This window comes from Zea mays, chromosome 1, assembly GCF_902167145.1.
Source record: "Zea mays cultivar B73 chromosome 1, Zm-B73-REFERENCE-NAM-5.0, whole genome shotgun sequence".
NCBI classification, from domain to species: Eukaryota; Viridiplantae; Streptophyta; class Magnoliopsida; order Poales; family Poaceae; genus Zea; species Zea mays.
In genome coordinates, this window is record NC_050096.1 from 143,498,085 (window position 1) to 143,514,170 (window position 16,086).

The window sequence follows — 16,086 nt, forward strand, 5'->3', positions numbered from 1 at the left end:
AGAAGGGGGCTCAGCACTAAGCTCCGGGATCGTCTCAACACCGTCAGGGCCAACAGTTACAATGAGTTGGTAAACATGGCTATCTCCCAAGAGGACTGCATTACAGCTAGGCAGGCCGAGAAGAAAAGGAAGACCCCTGTGGCAGGACCCTCAGCTCAGCCACAGCGTTTCCGGATTGTGTCCGACACTCAGGGCAGGGGACCCAGCAGCAGCAAGGGCGATGGGTAATCCGACCTCAGCAACAGCAGCAGCAGGCACCCAACCGCAACCAATTTCCAGCACAGCGGAATAATCAGCAGCAGCAGTACCGCCAAGCCAATGACAACAGGTGCTTCACTTGTGGCAATACTGGGCATTATGCCAAGAATTGCCCCAGGAACCAGCAGAGGCAGGGGCAGAATGCTAATCAGGCCCAAGGCAAGAGGCAGAAGGTGCAAGTGAGGCAAGGCAGGCTGAACTTCACCACCATGGCTGATATTCCAGAGGGAGCACCCGTCATGACTGGTATCTTTACAGTTTTGAATTACCCTGCTATTATTCTATTTGATTCTGGTGCATCACATAGTTTTATCAGTGCCAAGTTTAGTGCCAAATGCCAGTTGCCCTTTCACCACACCGATGGGGGCATTACAATTTCAACACCAGGAGGCAGGGTTGCCACCTATCAAATTAACAGACACATGCCCATAAAGTTTGGTAGTCTAATAATTAAAACCACCCTCCTCATTTTGGGGTTGGATAGTGTGGATATTATATTGGGAACTGACTGGTTAACCAGGCATCGGGCAGTTATTGATATTGCAGCCAGGGCCATTGAGGTGCACTCGCCAACCTGTGGTGAAACTACATTATATTTGCCCGATCAGGGATGCACCCGTTCTTGTGCTTTCGTTATGATAGATTCCCCAGTGGAAAAGATCCCAGTGGTCTGTGACTACCCAGATGTTTTTCCGGATGAATTGCCAGGGATGCCACCTGACCGAGATATTGAGTTCGCCATCGAATTGCAACCCGGGACCGCTCCTATCTCCAAGAGACCCTATAGGATGCCTCCCGCGGAATTGGCGGAATTGAAGAAGCAATTGCAAGAGTTGTTGGACAAGGGATTTATTCGTCCCAGCACTTCACCATGGGGATGTCCAGCATTATTTGTGAAGAAAAAGGATGAGAGTTTGAGGATGTGTGTTGACTACCGCCCTCTCAATGCGGTGACTATAAAGAACAAATACCCGTTGCCTCGCATTGATGTTCTGTTTGATCAGTTGGTAGGAGCCAAGGTATTCTCCAAAATAGACCTTCGCTCGGGATACCATCAGATCAAGATCCGTGCCAGCGATATTCCCAAGACGGCTTTCTCTACCAGATATGGACTGTATGAGTTTCTGGTGATGTCTTTTGGGCTGACCAATGCCCCGGCTTATTTTATGTATTTGATGAACTCAGTCTTCATGCCAGAGTTAGACAAGTTTGTGGTCGTTTTCATTGATGATATACTGATCTATTCCAAAAACGAAGCCGAGCACACCAAACACTTGCATACTGTACTTCAGAGACTGCGTGATCATCAGTTGTATGCTAAGCTGAGTAAGTGTGAGTTCTGGCTGAAGGAGATCAAATTCTTGGGTCATACAATTTCTCAAGATGGGGTATCAGTTGATCCTGAGAAGGTGCAGGAGGTGATGGATTGGAAACCCCCGACTACAGTGAAGCAGATTCGGAGTTTTCTGGGATTGGCAGGGTATTATCGACGGTTTATTCCGGATTTCTCCAGAATTGCCAAACCAATGACTGAACTGTTGAAGAAGGGAGTCAAATTTGAGTGGAGTCAAAAGTGTGAGGATGCCTTCCATACCTTAAGGCAACATTTGACAACAGCCCTAGTGCTAGCTCAACCTGACAACACCAAGCCATTTGAAGTTTACTGTGATGCTTCTGGCACTGGTTTGGGATGTGTCTTGATGCAAGAGAGCAGAGTGATTGCTTATGCTTCCCGAGCACTCAGGCCCCATGAGCAGAACTACCCTACACATGATCTAGAATTGGCAGCTGTAGTTCATGCTCTTAAGATATGAAGACACTACTTGATGGGAGCTCACTGTAACATCTACACTGATCACAAGAGTCTCAAATACATCTTCACTCAGGCAGATCTGAACATGAGGCAAAGGAGATGGTTAGAGTTGATCAAGGATTATGATTTGGAGGTGCATTACCATCCAGGGAAGGCCAATGTGGTGGCAGATGCCTTGAGCAGAAAGGCCCAGTGTAATTGTATGAGCATGGATGTGGGAATGACCACCCTATGTGATGACTTGTGTAAGCTGAACCTGGAAGTTGTTCCTTCGGGCAACCTAAGCTATATCTCGGTGGAGCCCACATTGGAAGAACAAATAGTCAGGGCACAGGTTGAGGATAAGGGTGTTCAGGTTATCAAGGATATGATCAAGCAAAAGGCAGAAAAGTACAAATGTTTCCGACAGGACAGTAAGGGAATTCTATGGTTTGGAGATCGATTGGTTGTTCCCAAGGACCCTGAGCTTAGAAAGAAGATACTGGACGAAGCTCACCTTTCCAAATTCTCCATGCACCCTGGTAGCAACAAGATGTATCATGATCTCAGGTCTTTATATTGGTGGACTAGAATGAAAAGGGAAATTGCCAAGTACATATCCGAGTGTGATACTTGTCAGAGGATAAAGGCTAGTCACTTGAAGGCAGCAGGCCCTCTGCAACCCCTTCCCATACCATCTTGGAAATGGGAGGACATTTGCATGGACTTCATAGTGGGATTACCCAATACCTCCAGGCACCATGATTCTATTTGGGTCATCGTGGACAGGTTGACTAAGACTGCTCATTTCTTGCCAGTGCATACCACCCACAGGGCAGAGAAGTACGCTGAAATTTATGTTGATCAGATAGTAAGGTTACATGGTATTCCCAAGACCATTATATCTGACAGAGGAGCACTGTTTGTGGCACGCTTTTGGGAGAAACTGCAAGAATCACTTGGGACCCATGTCATCCGAAGCTCAGCATACCACCCACAAACCGATGGCCAGACAGAAAGGGTGAATCAAATTTTGGAGGATATGTTGCGAGCCTGTGCACTACATTATGGAAAGGATTGGGACAAGTGTCTGCCGTTGGCGGAGTTTTCTTACAATAATAGCTATCAATCCAGTCTGAAGATGGCACCTTTTGAAGCCTTGTATGGGAGAAGGTGTAGGACCCCACTAAATTGGTCTCAAGCAGGAGAAAGGGAAATTTTTGGGCCAGACTTAGTACTCGAAGCAGAGGCAAAGGTCAGGGTCATTACCAAGAACTTGGAAGCTGCTCAGGCTAGGCAAAGGAGCTATCACGATAAGAGGCGGAAGCCTCTACAGTTTGAAGTGGGAGATCATGTATATCTTAAGGTATCACCCACCAAGGGTGTTCAGAGATTCGGGATCAAGGGCAAGTTAGCTCCTCGCTATATTGGACCTTACGAGATCAAGGAGGCTTGTGGACCCGTAGCCTATCAAGTGGAATTGCCACCTCACATGTCAGCGGTTCATAATGTGTTCCATGTATCTCAACTGCGGAAATGCGTTCGTCTACCCACTGAAATACTTCCAGAACCAGACATTGAGTTAGAGCCAGACTTGTCCTATCAAGAGTACCCCGTCAAGGTGTTAGATCAAAAGGAGAGATCAACTCGGGCAAGGTCGGTCAGAATGTATAAGGTTCAGTGGAGTCACCATTCAGCAGAAGAAGCTACATGGGAGACTGAGGATTTTCTACGCTCTCGCTTCCCCGACTTTCTACCCAAAGGAGTCGGTATGTAACCCCAGAACCCCACCCCCACCTGCCCTTTGAATTCAATTATAAGAAAAACTTAGATAATAAGGATAGTCTAAGTTGTGGATTTAACTTAAGAAGGGCTTCCTTCTGAAGTTGCAAAGAGAATGACATTCGAAGAGCAGTTAACAAGAGAAACTTGAGTATAAAGAAAGAGTAGCGCCAACACACCTTCCAGCACCCTCCAAGGGACTCTACCTAAAATCTCGGGACGAGATTCCTTTAAGGGGGGAGGGCTGTAACACCCCAGGTGTTGCTATGGCTGGAGCACACCTTGGCACTCAAGACTATGATCACATGTGGAAGAACTTAAGGAGCAAAAGTGTAAGGGGCTTTGGAAACTAAGTTTTTGCCAAGAGTTGGGAATGACCAAGGGCATTACTCTAATTGTGTACAATTATCACCTTGGGAGAGGGGGAAAGAGCCCTAGGCCTCTCTTAAACCCTAACTCCCAAAACCATGGATAAGAGGGGAAAGAGAGTGAGCAAATGTGCAAAACATGGGTAATCTTTACCCAAACCCTAAGCAACTTTATAACCATCAATTAGGGGGGGATATTACAAAAAGGCCCCTAGGGAAACCCCCCATTTCAAATCTCCAAGTGGAGAGAGAGCTAGAGCTCTCTAATTCCCTCTAAGTCCCATTTTAGCCCTAAATCAAAGATCCACCGAGTTCACTTCAAAAATGGCGCCAAAACCACTTGGGTTCTATACCAAAAATGTGAAATACCACTTAGGGCACCCACTGGAAAAAGTTGAGCTCGAGACTCGGACGTTTGACATGCCATGGCATGGCTTTTGTCGCGAAGTGCTCAGTGTGACATACCTGATTTGGCACCCGAAGATCTTCCTCCCTAGGCCATATCTGCCCCGGCGTCTCACAGTTGAGTGACAGCCCTAGGTGCCAGGAAGAGGTCTGCGCCGGACCTTTGCAAAGATTCGCACGGCTGCGACCTCTGGCGACATTTGAACACTGGAAGAAACAAACCGCCACGTGTTCGACGCCGTCTGCCGCGCCAGAGCACGCCCGAGCACGCCCCGCGCCGCGCCCGAGCCAAGCCAGTGCCCTGGTCCGCGTCCGCGGCTATAAAACGCCCAGGAGCCTTGGCCGTACCCCTCCGCACGCACTCAAGCCTCACCGGAGCTCAGTTCGCCGCCGTTGGCCCATACGCGACGCGCCCGCGGCCACCCGAGCCCCTGCCACCGTAGACCGGCCAACCCAGCCACTCCCAGCCCCGTCCAGCCCTCGGAGAGGACTGTGCACGTCTCCGTGAAGCTCCCCGAGCGAGGAATCGGGCTCTGCTTCGCCGGAGAGGCCGACCCAAGGTCACCGGACTTCAACCGACCGCCGGCAACCGTGAACCGAGGTACACAGTGAACCTCTCTTCGATTCCTTGCACGGTTAGACTCCTTGGACCTCCACGAAGCTCCCTATGCCCTTGGATTGAACTATGCCGCCGTGGATAGGCCGGAGCACACGCCGCCGACGAGCTCGCCCGCCTGCTCACGTGGTCCGGGCGATTCCGGCCATCCCCGACGACGAGCCGTACATCGACGTGATCGCCAAACCCTCCCCGAGCCGACCCCACCCTTCGCCGGACCTCCCTCGCCGCCGGTAAGCCGCGCCGCCCTTTCTTTTTCCACGGCTACTGTTTCATTTGAGGGAGGGACTGCGGGTGAGAGGGAGAGAAACCCAGGGGGTTAAGTGAAAGGTCAGAGACTCAAGTGAATAGTGCCTTAAGGGTAGATCTGCGAGGTTTGAATTGTTTTAAACCCAGGGGCCTCGGCGCAAACTGTTTTTCCAGGAAAACATAACTAAAGCCTAATTTAAATTCAACCAGAAACTTTAAAAACCCATAACTTCTGTTTGGTTTACCCAAATTTGGTCAAACTAATTTTGCCAGGCTCTAAATAATGTAACCTGTCTAAGAAAAATATAAAACCACCTAAGTGCTATAGAAAAATGTAAGGTCCTGATTTAATTACAGTTTGAACCAAAAGCTTAATAATAGCAAGAAAAATGGTTGTATTATTTAACTAAGGTTAGAAAAATTTAGAGAAGTTATTATCTACCTACTGACCTAGTTAAAAATGTTAAGCACCTCTGTCCACTCCATTTAAGTTAGTTTTGCCCTTTATTCTAAAATATGCTTAAAGATGAGGAAAATAGAAAATGCAACTTAATTAATGAACCAGAGAGTACCCCTATTTTTGTTGAGATACTTAGTCAATGTAGTTCACTGGAAAAATATATCATACCCTGTTTTAGTGTAAAATAATTAAGATCTATTTTATTCTAATAAAACAAGTGAAACTTAGAAAAATTCTACCAAAATAACCCCAAGGTAAAAACACCCCCACCCTTGGGATAACTATTGTTTTATTAGAAAGAACTTAGGAAAAATATGAAATCTGCTGTTTGACATTTTGCAAATAGTAATGTAGTAGGAAGAGCCTTTTTGGCATGAAACTTAAGAAAAGCATAACTAAATAACCACCCCTTAGTTTCCTGTGATTTTTAGCACAAAGACCTATTATCACCAGAGGATACCAACAAAAACAACCTTTAAGACAAAACCTACCCCTAACTAGGAGGTGTAGTGTAAAGTGCCCCTTTTTGCCTAACTTTTGTTATTTTTGTTTAAGGCCTAACTGTTATACCTTAAGCCTTAAATTCTTAAAACAAGCTAAAATAGCCAGTGACAACCCACTGTAATTTTTACAGAATTTTTGGAAATTATTAAAACCCTGTTGTAGTTCAAACCTACCCTAAGAAAACCTAAATGGAAATTAAGGGAAGAGAAATAGAAGATATGAATAAAGGTTGTCCCTAAAAAACTTTATTGCTGTCCACAAAAATATATCAAAGCAATACCAAACCAATCTGTTGTCCTAAAGGAAAACCTAAGTCTAAAGAGTGATAAGTCTATCTATGCACCACTAGAAGCCCCGCATAACTAAGAAAACCCTAAGTACTTCTCGACTTAGTTTCTTTTACATAATGTTATTAAATCACGCATAATCATGACATACATGTTCATTGCATTTCGATAGACTGTAATCTTGCTGACGGAGAGTACATCCTCGTGCCGGAGCAAGGAGCTGCTCAGGAGGTAGCCCCAGATCCAGCACCAGAGCCAGCACCAGAGGACCTGCCTGCCACTGCTTTGGAAGGCAAGCCCCGGTTTTATGCATAACCGTTATATATGCTATTTTACTGCACTTAATGTTTGTAGGTTTGTACTGTGCACTTAAGTGTAGGAGTTGATTTAAACCCTAGTTGCATGATCTCAGGAATCCTATTGAGATGAATACTAGTATGCTAGGTCGAGTAGCTGCTTTACTAATTAGGGATCTCGGTAGAAGTCGAGTGATTTTTCTAGCACTCGCGCGAGGTCAGGACATTGATTGTAACCACTTTCATATCGTACTGATGTTGGGTGTGGGCAACAATCCATGGGGATTGGTTGTCTACGGGATAAAATGTGAATAAGGATTAAGGTGTGGTACCGTGAGTCAAGCGTTTGAATGTACTAAACACATACCGAGAAATATGGTAAATCGGTAAGCCTAGTACCTGAGTGAACCTGCCCGCAGACTTTACCCCTCACGCGACCTGAGACGAGGTCTCCCATTCCGGTTATGGTGGGTACAAGTGCGGCCACTGCACGATGGCCAGTCGGGGTCAGTGGGGCATTGTACGCCAAGGCGGTGAGCCCTGATCTGTTGCCAGGGAATCGATGGGGACGGTTGATATGTGTGGGGACGGAGTGCCCCTGCATGTCGTGTGTTTAGGTTTACCTTGCAAGGATAAAAACTCAATTCGAATCGTCTGCTTCTCGCAGCTAATGAGACTGCTTGATCCATGCTGCTACATTGAGTAACAAGTGGAATGATGCGGAGATGATATAAGATGTTGATTGCTAAAATGTTTGCTACTTTGTATGAATAGATAGTACACTTTTAGCCTTAAGAGAGTCACACTTAACTTTGACTAAGTTAAAATCTCGATTTAGAAACTCAGCTAGTGCTTTTGGCAACCAAACCCCCACAGCCAAACAGCTGCATGTCTAGAGGTAGAGGAGTAGACTCCTCACACCGGGTAAGTCTAGCTGAGTATTAGTATACTCAGCCTTGCTTGTGGCATAATTTTTTACAGGTTCTCTGGAGGAGATGGTTGCTGGGATAACTTGGCCGACCACCCTGCCACCGGGTTGGACTGTCGAGTGGGACCCCGCCTCGGCTGAGGAGGAGCATGAGGAGTGATGGGACAGGCTTCCCCATCTCTCTGTTTTATTTACCGTTAGTTTTATTCCGCTGCACTTCGAACAATGATGGTTACTTTTGCAAAATTCCGATGATGATGATGATGTAATAATTTAACATTGTGACATGTATGGTTTTATGCTTTATTGTATTTGCTCTGTGACTCACCTTCGAGTGAGACTGTGGTACTTGATCCTGTCAGTGGCCGTGTCGGACTAGATCCGAGGGATTGACGGGTTATTCCCATTTAAGTGTGGTCTAGCCTCTAAGGCGGGGCTTAGGCACTTAAGTTGGAATAATTCGGGCAGTTCCGTCACACTTCTCCCCCCTCTGCCTCTTGGAGCTGGTGGCCTGTAGGAAGTTTGCTGCATTCCCGAAGATTGTGAGCTTTGCTGGCTGCTCTATGTGTGATTTACCCTATCGTCATTTGTGTTGGGATTACATGCCTAGGGTGGAGTCTTCCTCCGAAGCCCCTAGTCATCTTGGAATACCTGTAGGCTTCCTCCCTTCTTTGATGGAAATCATTGTCAGCTTGGATGTATTCATCCATCTTCTAGAGAAGCTTCTGCTTGGTTTATGGTGGCTTTGTTGCAAAATATTGTGATGTCGGTCCTGGTTGGAGCCCCTTGATCATGGCTTCGATGACGATTTCATTAGGCACTGTTGGCGCCTAGGCTCTTAGTCGCAAAAACCTTCGGACGTATGCCTACAAATACTCCTCATTTCTTACGTGCACGGGAATAGAGCTTGAGCAGTCACTAGCTTCGTTTGGAAGCCCTGGAAGCTTGTGACTAGCATATCCTTCAGCTTTTGCCACGATGTAATTGTTCCCGGCCGAAGAGAAGAATACCAAGTCTGAGCCACACTCCTGACTGTCATGACGAAGGACTTTGCCATGACAGCAGTGTTGCCACCATATGATGATATGGTTGATTCGTAGCTCATGAGGAATTGCTTCGGGTCGGAGTGCCCATCATACATGGGGAGTTGTGGCGGCTTGTATGAAGGTGGCCATGGAGTAGCCTGCAACTCTGCTGCTAGGGGAGAAGCATCATAAAAAGCAAAATTACCATGGTACAAGTCATCATACCATCCATCATCGTTGATTGGAGTTTCTTGACGAAGCTCTCTGTGTTGAGGCCCTCGTCCTTGGTCATCCTACCCGATGTGGCACATTTATTCAGCGTCTTCGTCGATCTTCCTTTCAAGTTCGGCTAGCCGAAGCAACTTTTCCTTTTCCTCCGTACTTGGTGATGTATAGCTTCTAAGTCTCTGATTTCCTGGTCCAACTCCTCCTCCTGAGGTGTTGGGCCGGTAGCCTTTCTCTTCTGGCTCCTATCTTCTCTCAGTGAGAGCATATCCTGATTGGTGTCCAGTGGCTACAGGGCAGCCCCTGGCACTATTGCCTTCTCGGCGGCATGATGAAGGTGAATGCTTGTCGAAGATCGTGGAAGTGAATTCACCGGAGGTGGGCGCCAATGTTGGGCACTTGTTCTCAAATGCTGTGAAGCAAGAACAAGGCAACACAATTGCTAAGTATTAAAGACCTTCGTCTTCCGAAGCATTATCTCCTCACGGACGTAATGATCATCAGACGAAGGTTATGAAGGACATATCATCATCTTATAGATAAACAAGAATGCAAAGAGATGAAAACAGTAAGAGTATCTCAATGATTCCTTCGTATTTGCATTCCACAGAACATGCATGAAAATTAACAAGATTTATATTACAATGATACCTTCGGCTTGCTCGAAGGTGTTGATGCAAGGGAGATTACAAATCAGCGTGAACAGTACGGTGCTACTGTTCATCTATTTATAGGCATGGGACAGAGCTCGGACAAAAGTACATTTATGTCCCCAATATTCACTTATGACCGTAGTACAAGTCATTAAGGACTAAGTAGTGGTCTCATCATCATCGGGTTTTCCATAGGGTATGTCATGTTGCTTGAGTCATGTTGTGAAATTGATCTTGTGCTATTTTTGAACCATGCCTCCAAACATGATTTATCATTAGTGGTTGCATGTCCTCTAGGTGTTTCCTAACATAGGGTTCTATGACACTAACTAGTGACAGACAATGTAATGAACTTGTTGCACCATTTCAAACTCTATATCAATATGTATTTTTCTCCATGTGCACCCTATTCCTGAGGTTCTACCTTTGTGCTAAGGGACTAGTAGCCCAATCACCAATCATCTTGGATGTATTTGGTGCCACAGTTCATGACCTCCTTGGTTCTATATGCCACAATGAGAGTCCCTTATGGGTTTTGGTATTTGGATGATAACACAATTAAAGGATTAACCAGGGTGTTGAGTGTTGAACAGGTATTTAGTGAAAAGCATGCAAGGTTCAACACATGGAGTCAATGGTGATATTCTATATAAGCTGAGCCAAAATATGGATTATGGGTAACCTTCGTCATGCTAGCTCAAAAAGGTCAGTCCTTGTTCTTCCATTGAAATTGAGAAAGAGACTTAGATCCTAAATATTTTTTGTATAGTATCTGTTGCCAAGTACCCTCAGTTGTGAGCAATTTGAAAAGCCACTTATTTAGTAGAGTTGTGTTCTTGATGTCTAAATTATGAATTCCAAGGCCACCTTGGTTTTTTTATGCTATAAAATGTCCCATTTGGTAAATCTGTATTTTCATTTTTCTTCATCACTTGCAAAAAAATCTTGATCTGAGGTAATCTATTTTCACGGGAAATCTTTGGACAAAAGAAAAGATAGCACATACATTGATAAGCTGCTACACACCAAGTGGAATCGAGGACATCAGTATTAATAATGAGGCAAGCTGCACCCAAAAGATCGACTAAGGAGATTCCTTTTGTCGCATTGTTTGCAGCAAGAAAGACCATCATAATTCTTTTTGAATTGTATTTTAAAAATAACTCACTTCAATTCTTTACTGCTATAAATCACCAATTTCCACTGTTGATCGGCTCCCCCCTATTCAAATGACAAAAAAGCTAAAATTATACATAAATGTGAATTCAAACCTAGTTGTTGGCTCCAAACTTACATTCACATACACCTAGTCAACAGAACACATATATCTTTGTGTTTTATACTTTATACTAAATATAAATGGAAATAATAGCAACACACGGGCACCTAACTACTCTATTTTTTATAATGCAATTCATAAATGGTCTCGGGCAGGATGTTGTGTCCTTGCAAAGTCAATTTATGCTGAGTTATCTGCTACTGCAATAGCATGCAGGAGAAAATTTACTCCTTTAAAAACATCTTACTGGCCACAGTTTTATTCAGGAATGGTTCTTACAAGAATGCAATTTCTGCACTTCAACTTCCACTTCTATGCCAAAGTACAACCCAACAGTCCATACGCACAGTTGAAATTAGTGAAGTGCTGAAAATTGTGCAGCTGTAAAAATGCAGACATGGAGTAAGAAATATTCTACCCAATTTTAGATATTTGGCCAAAATCGTTAGTCTTGAAATTGAACAATGATGGTTTCTTCAAGGTAATTAAAATAAAAAAAAATAGTCATATCATAATTGTAGCATTGTATGCTAAGGTTGTTTAAGTTGTGAATCTAATTTTTGAAACGAAAATATGAAGTAGGAAAGGCTTACCTGCCAAAGATAACATGTTAGGTATCAAATATCTGTGGCACAAGCCATCAGCAGGGCACCACCCACATGCCCAACCCAACCGCTGCTTTTATTTATACACCTCCTTTGGCCTCTTGCATCATCAGCTAGTTTACTTGCGCTGGGCAAGTCTCTAGTGCCAGCTTGTTTACTTGTAGATCCAGGCTCTCTCCTCTCCAAGCCTTTAGCACAGCAAAGTCCCAGTGCCATCCCTGTTCTGCCGTTGTATGTGAACCCTCCTATGCAATAGCAAGATCTCCATCTCTCTCAGCTCTCTCCAGCTTCATTTCCACTCAAGAGTTGAGCACGGATGAAGAGGCCGACCAGCAGAGGTTCTTCAATGGTCAGCGGGCAAGCAACCACAGATCTACAAGGTAGACAACAATCTCCCAAATTATTTCAAAACACAACTATATTTATTCTTCAATTATTATTTTCATCCAAATAATATCGGAAATACAACAACAAGAAAAAAGAGTACGTACGGTTGGTTGCTTCGCAGTTCGTCTTACATCTAAATTTTGGTCTAACTAATATCTTGTGAACATGATTTTTAGTCGTATACATATGCATTTGATTTGATGCATATGAAACCGTATAGGTTAGTGTCAGCGTGACAAAGACAGCAAATTTATATATATATATATATATATATATATATATATATATATATATATATATATATATATATATATATATATATATATATATATATATATATATATATATATATATATATATATATATATATATCGACAGGCACAACATGGCCTAATAATTAAGTCTAGCCAGCTAGCTTCATCTCTCCCTTGCTTGCACTTGCAGAAGATAGCTGCAGGTCCATGGAGCCGCACGGAGTGGACGGCGATGCTACGGCCGCGGCTGAGCGCGACGACGTGGACGCCGGGGCGTACGACGAGGAGGTGGACGAAGAAGAGGAGCTCGCAGGGTCCCGCGGCGGCCTCGGGGAGAAGAAGCGGCGGCTGGCGGCGGATCAGGTGCGCGCCCTGGAGCGGAGCTTCGAGGTAGACAACAAGCTGGACCCAGAGCGCAAGGCCCGGATCGCGCGCGACCTCAGCCTCCACCCGCGCCAGGTCGCCGTCTGGTTTCAGAACCGCCGCGCGCGCTGGAAGACCAAGCAGATCGAGCGCGACTTCGCCGCGCTCCGCGTGCGCCACGACGCACTCCGCGTCGAGTGCGACGCGCTCCGCCGCGACAAAGACGCCCTCGCCGCCGAGGTACGCGATGGATTGCTTTCATTGTGGAGTGGAGGTTTTGATTTATAGATCAGCTGTCATGTCATGTCGTCAGATAAAGGAGCTGAGGGGCATGGTGGAAAAGCAGATGGAGGTGAAGCTGGAGTCCGCGGCGGAGGAGCTGCTGCCGGTGGCGACGAGGTCAGCAGCAGCAGCCGCTGTGTATAACAAGGACGGGTCGACGGACAGCGACTCGAGCGCCGTGTTCAACGAGGAGGCGTCGCCCTACCCTTACTCCGGCGCGGCCTTAGACCATCAGCAGCAGCAAGAAACCAGCCACCCGCTGGGCTTCACGGGTTTCACCTCCTTCTTGACGTCCTCTTTCCCTTCCGTATACCATGGGGATTCGCATTTGGACCAGGAAGCGGACGGCTTCTTCAGCGCCGCCGCCGCCGGCGACGGATTCTTCGCCGAGGAGCAGAGCGCAGGCATCGGCAGCTGGTACGGCGGTGAGGGTTGGTAGAACAGCAACAGCTAAGCTGTTGGCTGCCTGGAGGCTGGAGATCACTCTTGGTATCGTATCTACCATTCTTGTAAAATATGGCGCTGTACATTATATTATGCATGCATGGGTCCGGGACGCGGTAACTATATACTACTATGTAGAGTTAATTTATATGGAGTAGTTAATTTCTGTATTTTTCACTGGCGGGCTGAAAGCCTGAAACACGGGCTACGAGAGGAGATAGGCCGGGTAATACGGTTATTGTTCTATAAATCTTGGTTGACATGCAGTTAATTTTTAGACATCTCTCTCGCTGTATCTAATCTAGAACAATCATATAATGTGGACAGTATATAAGATACTCGTACTTTGTGGGCATGGTTATCAGAGAGATCGACACATGACCACATGTAGAAACACAGCAGGACAGACAGGATTAGGGAGACAGGGGATGGAGAAAATGCATGAGGATACAGTGTACTTGGTCTTCTAACTAGCTAGGAGTATATTACTAAACTCATTTTTTCTGAAAGATTTGTAAGGTCATTTTTGTTACGATACCACATGCAGAGAGGGACCATGATGCATGGGTACGGTAAAGAGTTAGGTAAACACTAGTTAGATGAAAGTCTTCGTATCCACCGGCCTATATATATAGAGAGAGAGAGTTAAAACTTTTTCACATGCCGTATTTGTACCCAGATTGTCAATCTAGGATGTGCTTCTTTAGGCAACAACGGAAGTGCAGCAAATTAAAGGTATCTAGTGACAGGGACAACGAGTGGACTTGTTTAACCATGTGGAGCAGGGCAAAGAAAATTGAGGTCTTTCTGGCTGATTGGCGATTAGAAGGGGATGGGGGGAGAATGTGCTCGCTTTGATGCGGCCCTCTATGCCAATATTGTAATGCACACCAGCGATAGCAGTAGTAGTACAGGGTGTGGCCCAGCAGCTTCTTCTAGATGCGTCTTGCTCGGAAAAGTGAAGCGCACAATTAGCTAAATAAAGCCAATGGGTACAACATATCTGCCCGCAGTTTTTCATATGTGGAGCGTGTACGGGAACGATCTGTTTTAGGGGGTGTTTGGTTTATAGGGACTAATGTTTAGTCCCTTCATTTTATTCCTTTTTAGTGTATAAATTGCTAAATATAGAAACTAAAATAAAGTTTTAGTTTCTATATTTGGTAATTTTGGAACTAAAATGGAATAAAATCTAGGGACTAAACATTAGTCCCTAGAAACCAAACACCCCCTTACTTTAACGGCCTTCTGCGAGGACATCATCAGGCGACTGTGCATTATTTGAATTGGATACACTAATAATTAACAGCGTTTTTGATTATGCTGATCTCCTTTGCTATTGAATTTCCTTTTATGTATGTGCTATATGAACTCCTTCCATCTCAAACTATAATCATTTTAACTTACTTGCATAGTCAAAGCATCTCAAAATTTATATGAGAAAATAGTAATATTTATAAATATCAAATAAATATCATTAGACATTAATTATAATTCCATAGTACACAGTGACGGATCCAGGATTGATCCAAGAGGGGGCTACTAAGATAAGGCTATAAAATTTTTTAAACCAAACAAAAATAATATAATTGATGTTTAATATGACACAAGAAGCAAGATATAATTTAAACATTCAAGAAATATGTAGTCCAAAAATAAGTCGATACGAATTCTAGAAATAGAATAATCTTACACATATCATTCATGCGTTGATGTTGCGAGGTAAATTTATCTTCCAAGTTCTTAAGCCTTCAAAATGCTTCAAAATCTTTTCATCTTGAATATGTACAAACATGGGATTACTACCAAATAAATAATCAAATCAAAACTTCAAATCAAACTCAAAGCAAACAATAGCACACGTTTCACCTTCACTTCTTGTTTGCTTCACAAATCACAGCTAGGGTTAAGCGCACGGTCACAAATCACTGCTTGTCTGCTTCACAAACCCCTACTCGGCTCACGGATGCTCGCCTCGTATGCTCCGGACTCCGGCCACTGCGTGCGCGGCGGAACCAAGGCAAAGGTCGAAGGAGGGGGCGCGGAGCGGCGACGGGACAACGGCGTGGTCACGGGCACGCGGCAGTGCTTCGAGCGGGGCGAGCGGCACTACGGCTGTGCTCCGGCGGTCCGGCCTCCGGGCGAGCGGCGCTACGGGCCGCGGGGCGGCGGTGCTCTGTCCTCCGGGCGTGGGCGGCTCACCAGCGTCCGGCTGGCGGGCGGCGGCTGGAGCTGGAGCCTGGAGGGTAGATCGGTAGAGGGAGGCTGGTAGAGGGCGGCGGCTGGAGATAGAGGAGTGGAGGGTAGAGGGCGTCTGCGTCTCGGCAGCTCAGCGGCTGGAGGGTAGCGTGGACGCGGCAGGCCGTCAGTGATGGGCCCCTTCGCTTTACTGGGCCGCGACTGGGGTTGCAGCCCAGGCAGCCCCGGTCGAAGATCCGCCCCTGATAGTACACCTATTTGATGTTGTAAGTCTTTCTAATTCCCTTTATAAATTTAGTCTAGTTCATTCTATAAATTTGATCAAACATGAGATACTCTGGATGTCTTATAATTTGAAATGGAGACTATCATGTACCCTTTATCCTCTTGGTTTTGTCTTAAGGATCGAGCAGTCATGATTAATT

At 45.4% G+C, this 16,086-nt stretch overlaps 1 protein-coding gene across 2 annotated transcripts; it reads left to right on the top strand.

The window, feature by feature from the left end:
• Window positions 1-11,808: 11,808 nt before the first annotated feature.
• On the top strand, window positions 11,809-13,741 carry LOC100273913 (uncharacterized). Of its 2 annotated transcripts, none has more exon segments than NM_001148305.1 (3): window positions 11,809-12,112; window positions 12,564-12,976; window positions 13,050-13,738. In NM_001148305.1, coding segments are annotated over 3 exon segments (885 nt in total). In that variant the 5' UTR covers window positions 11,809-12,048; the 3' UTR covers window positions 13,458-13,738.
• Window positions 13,742-16,086: the final 2,345 nt, after the last annotated feature.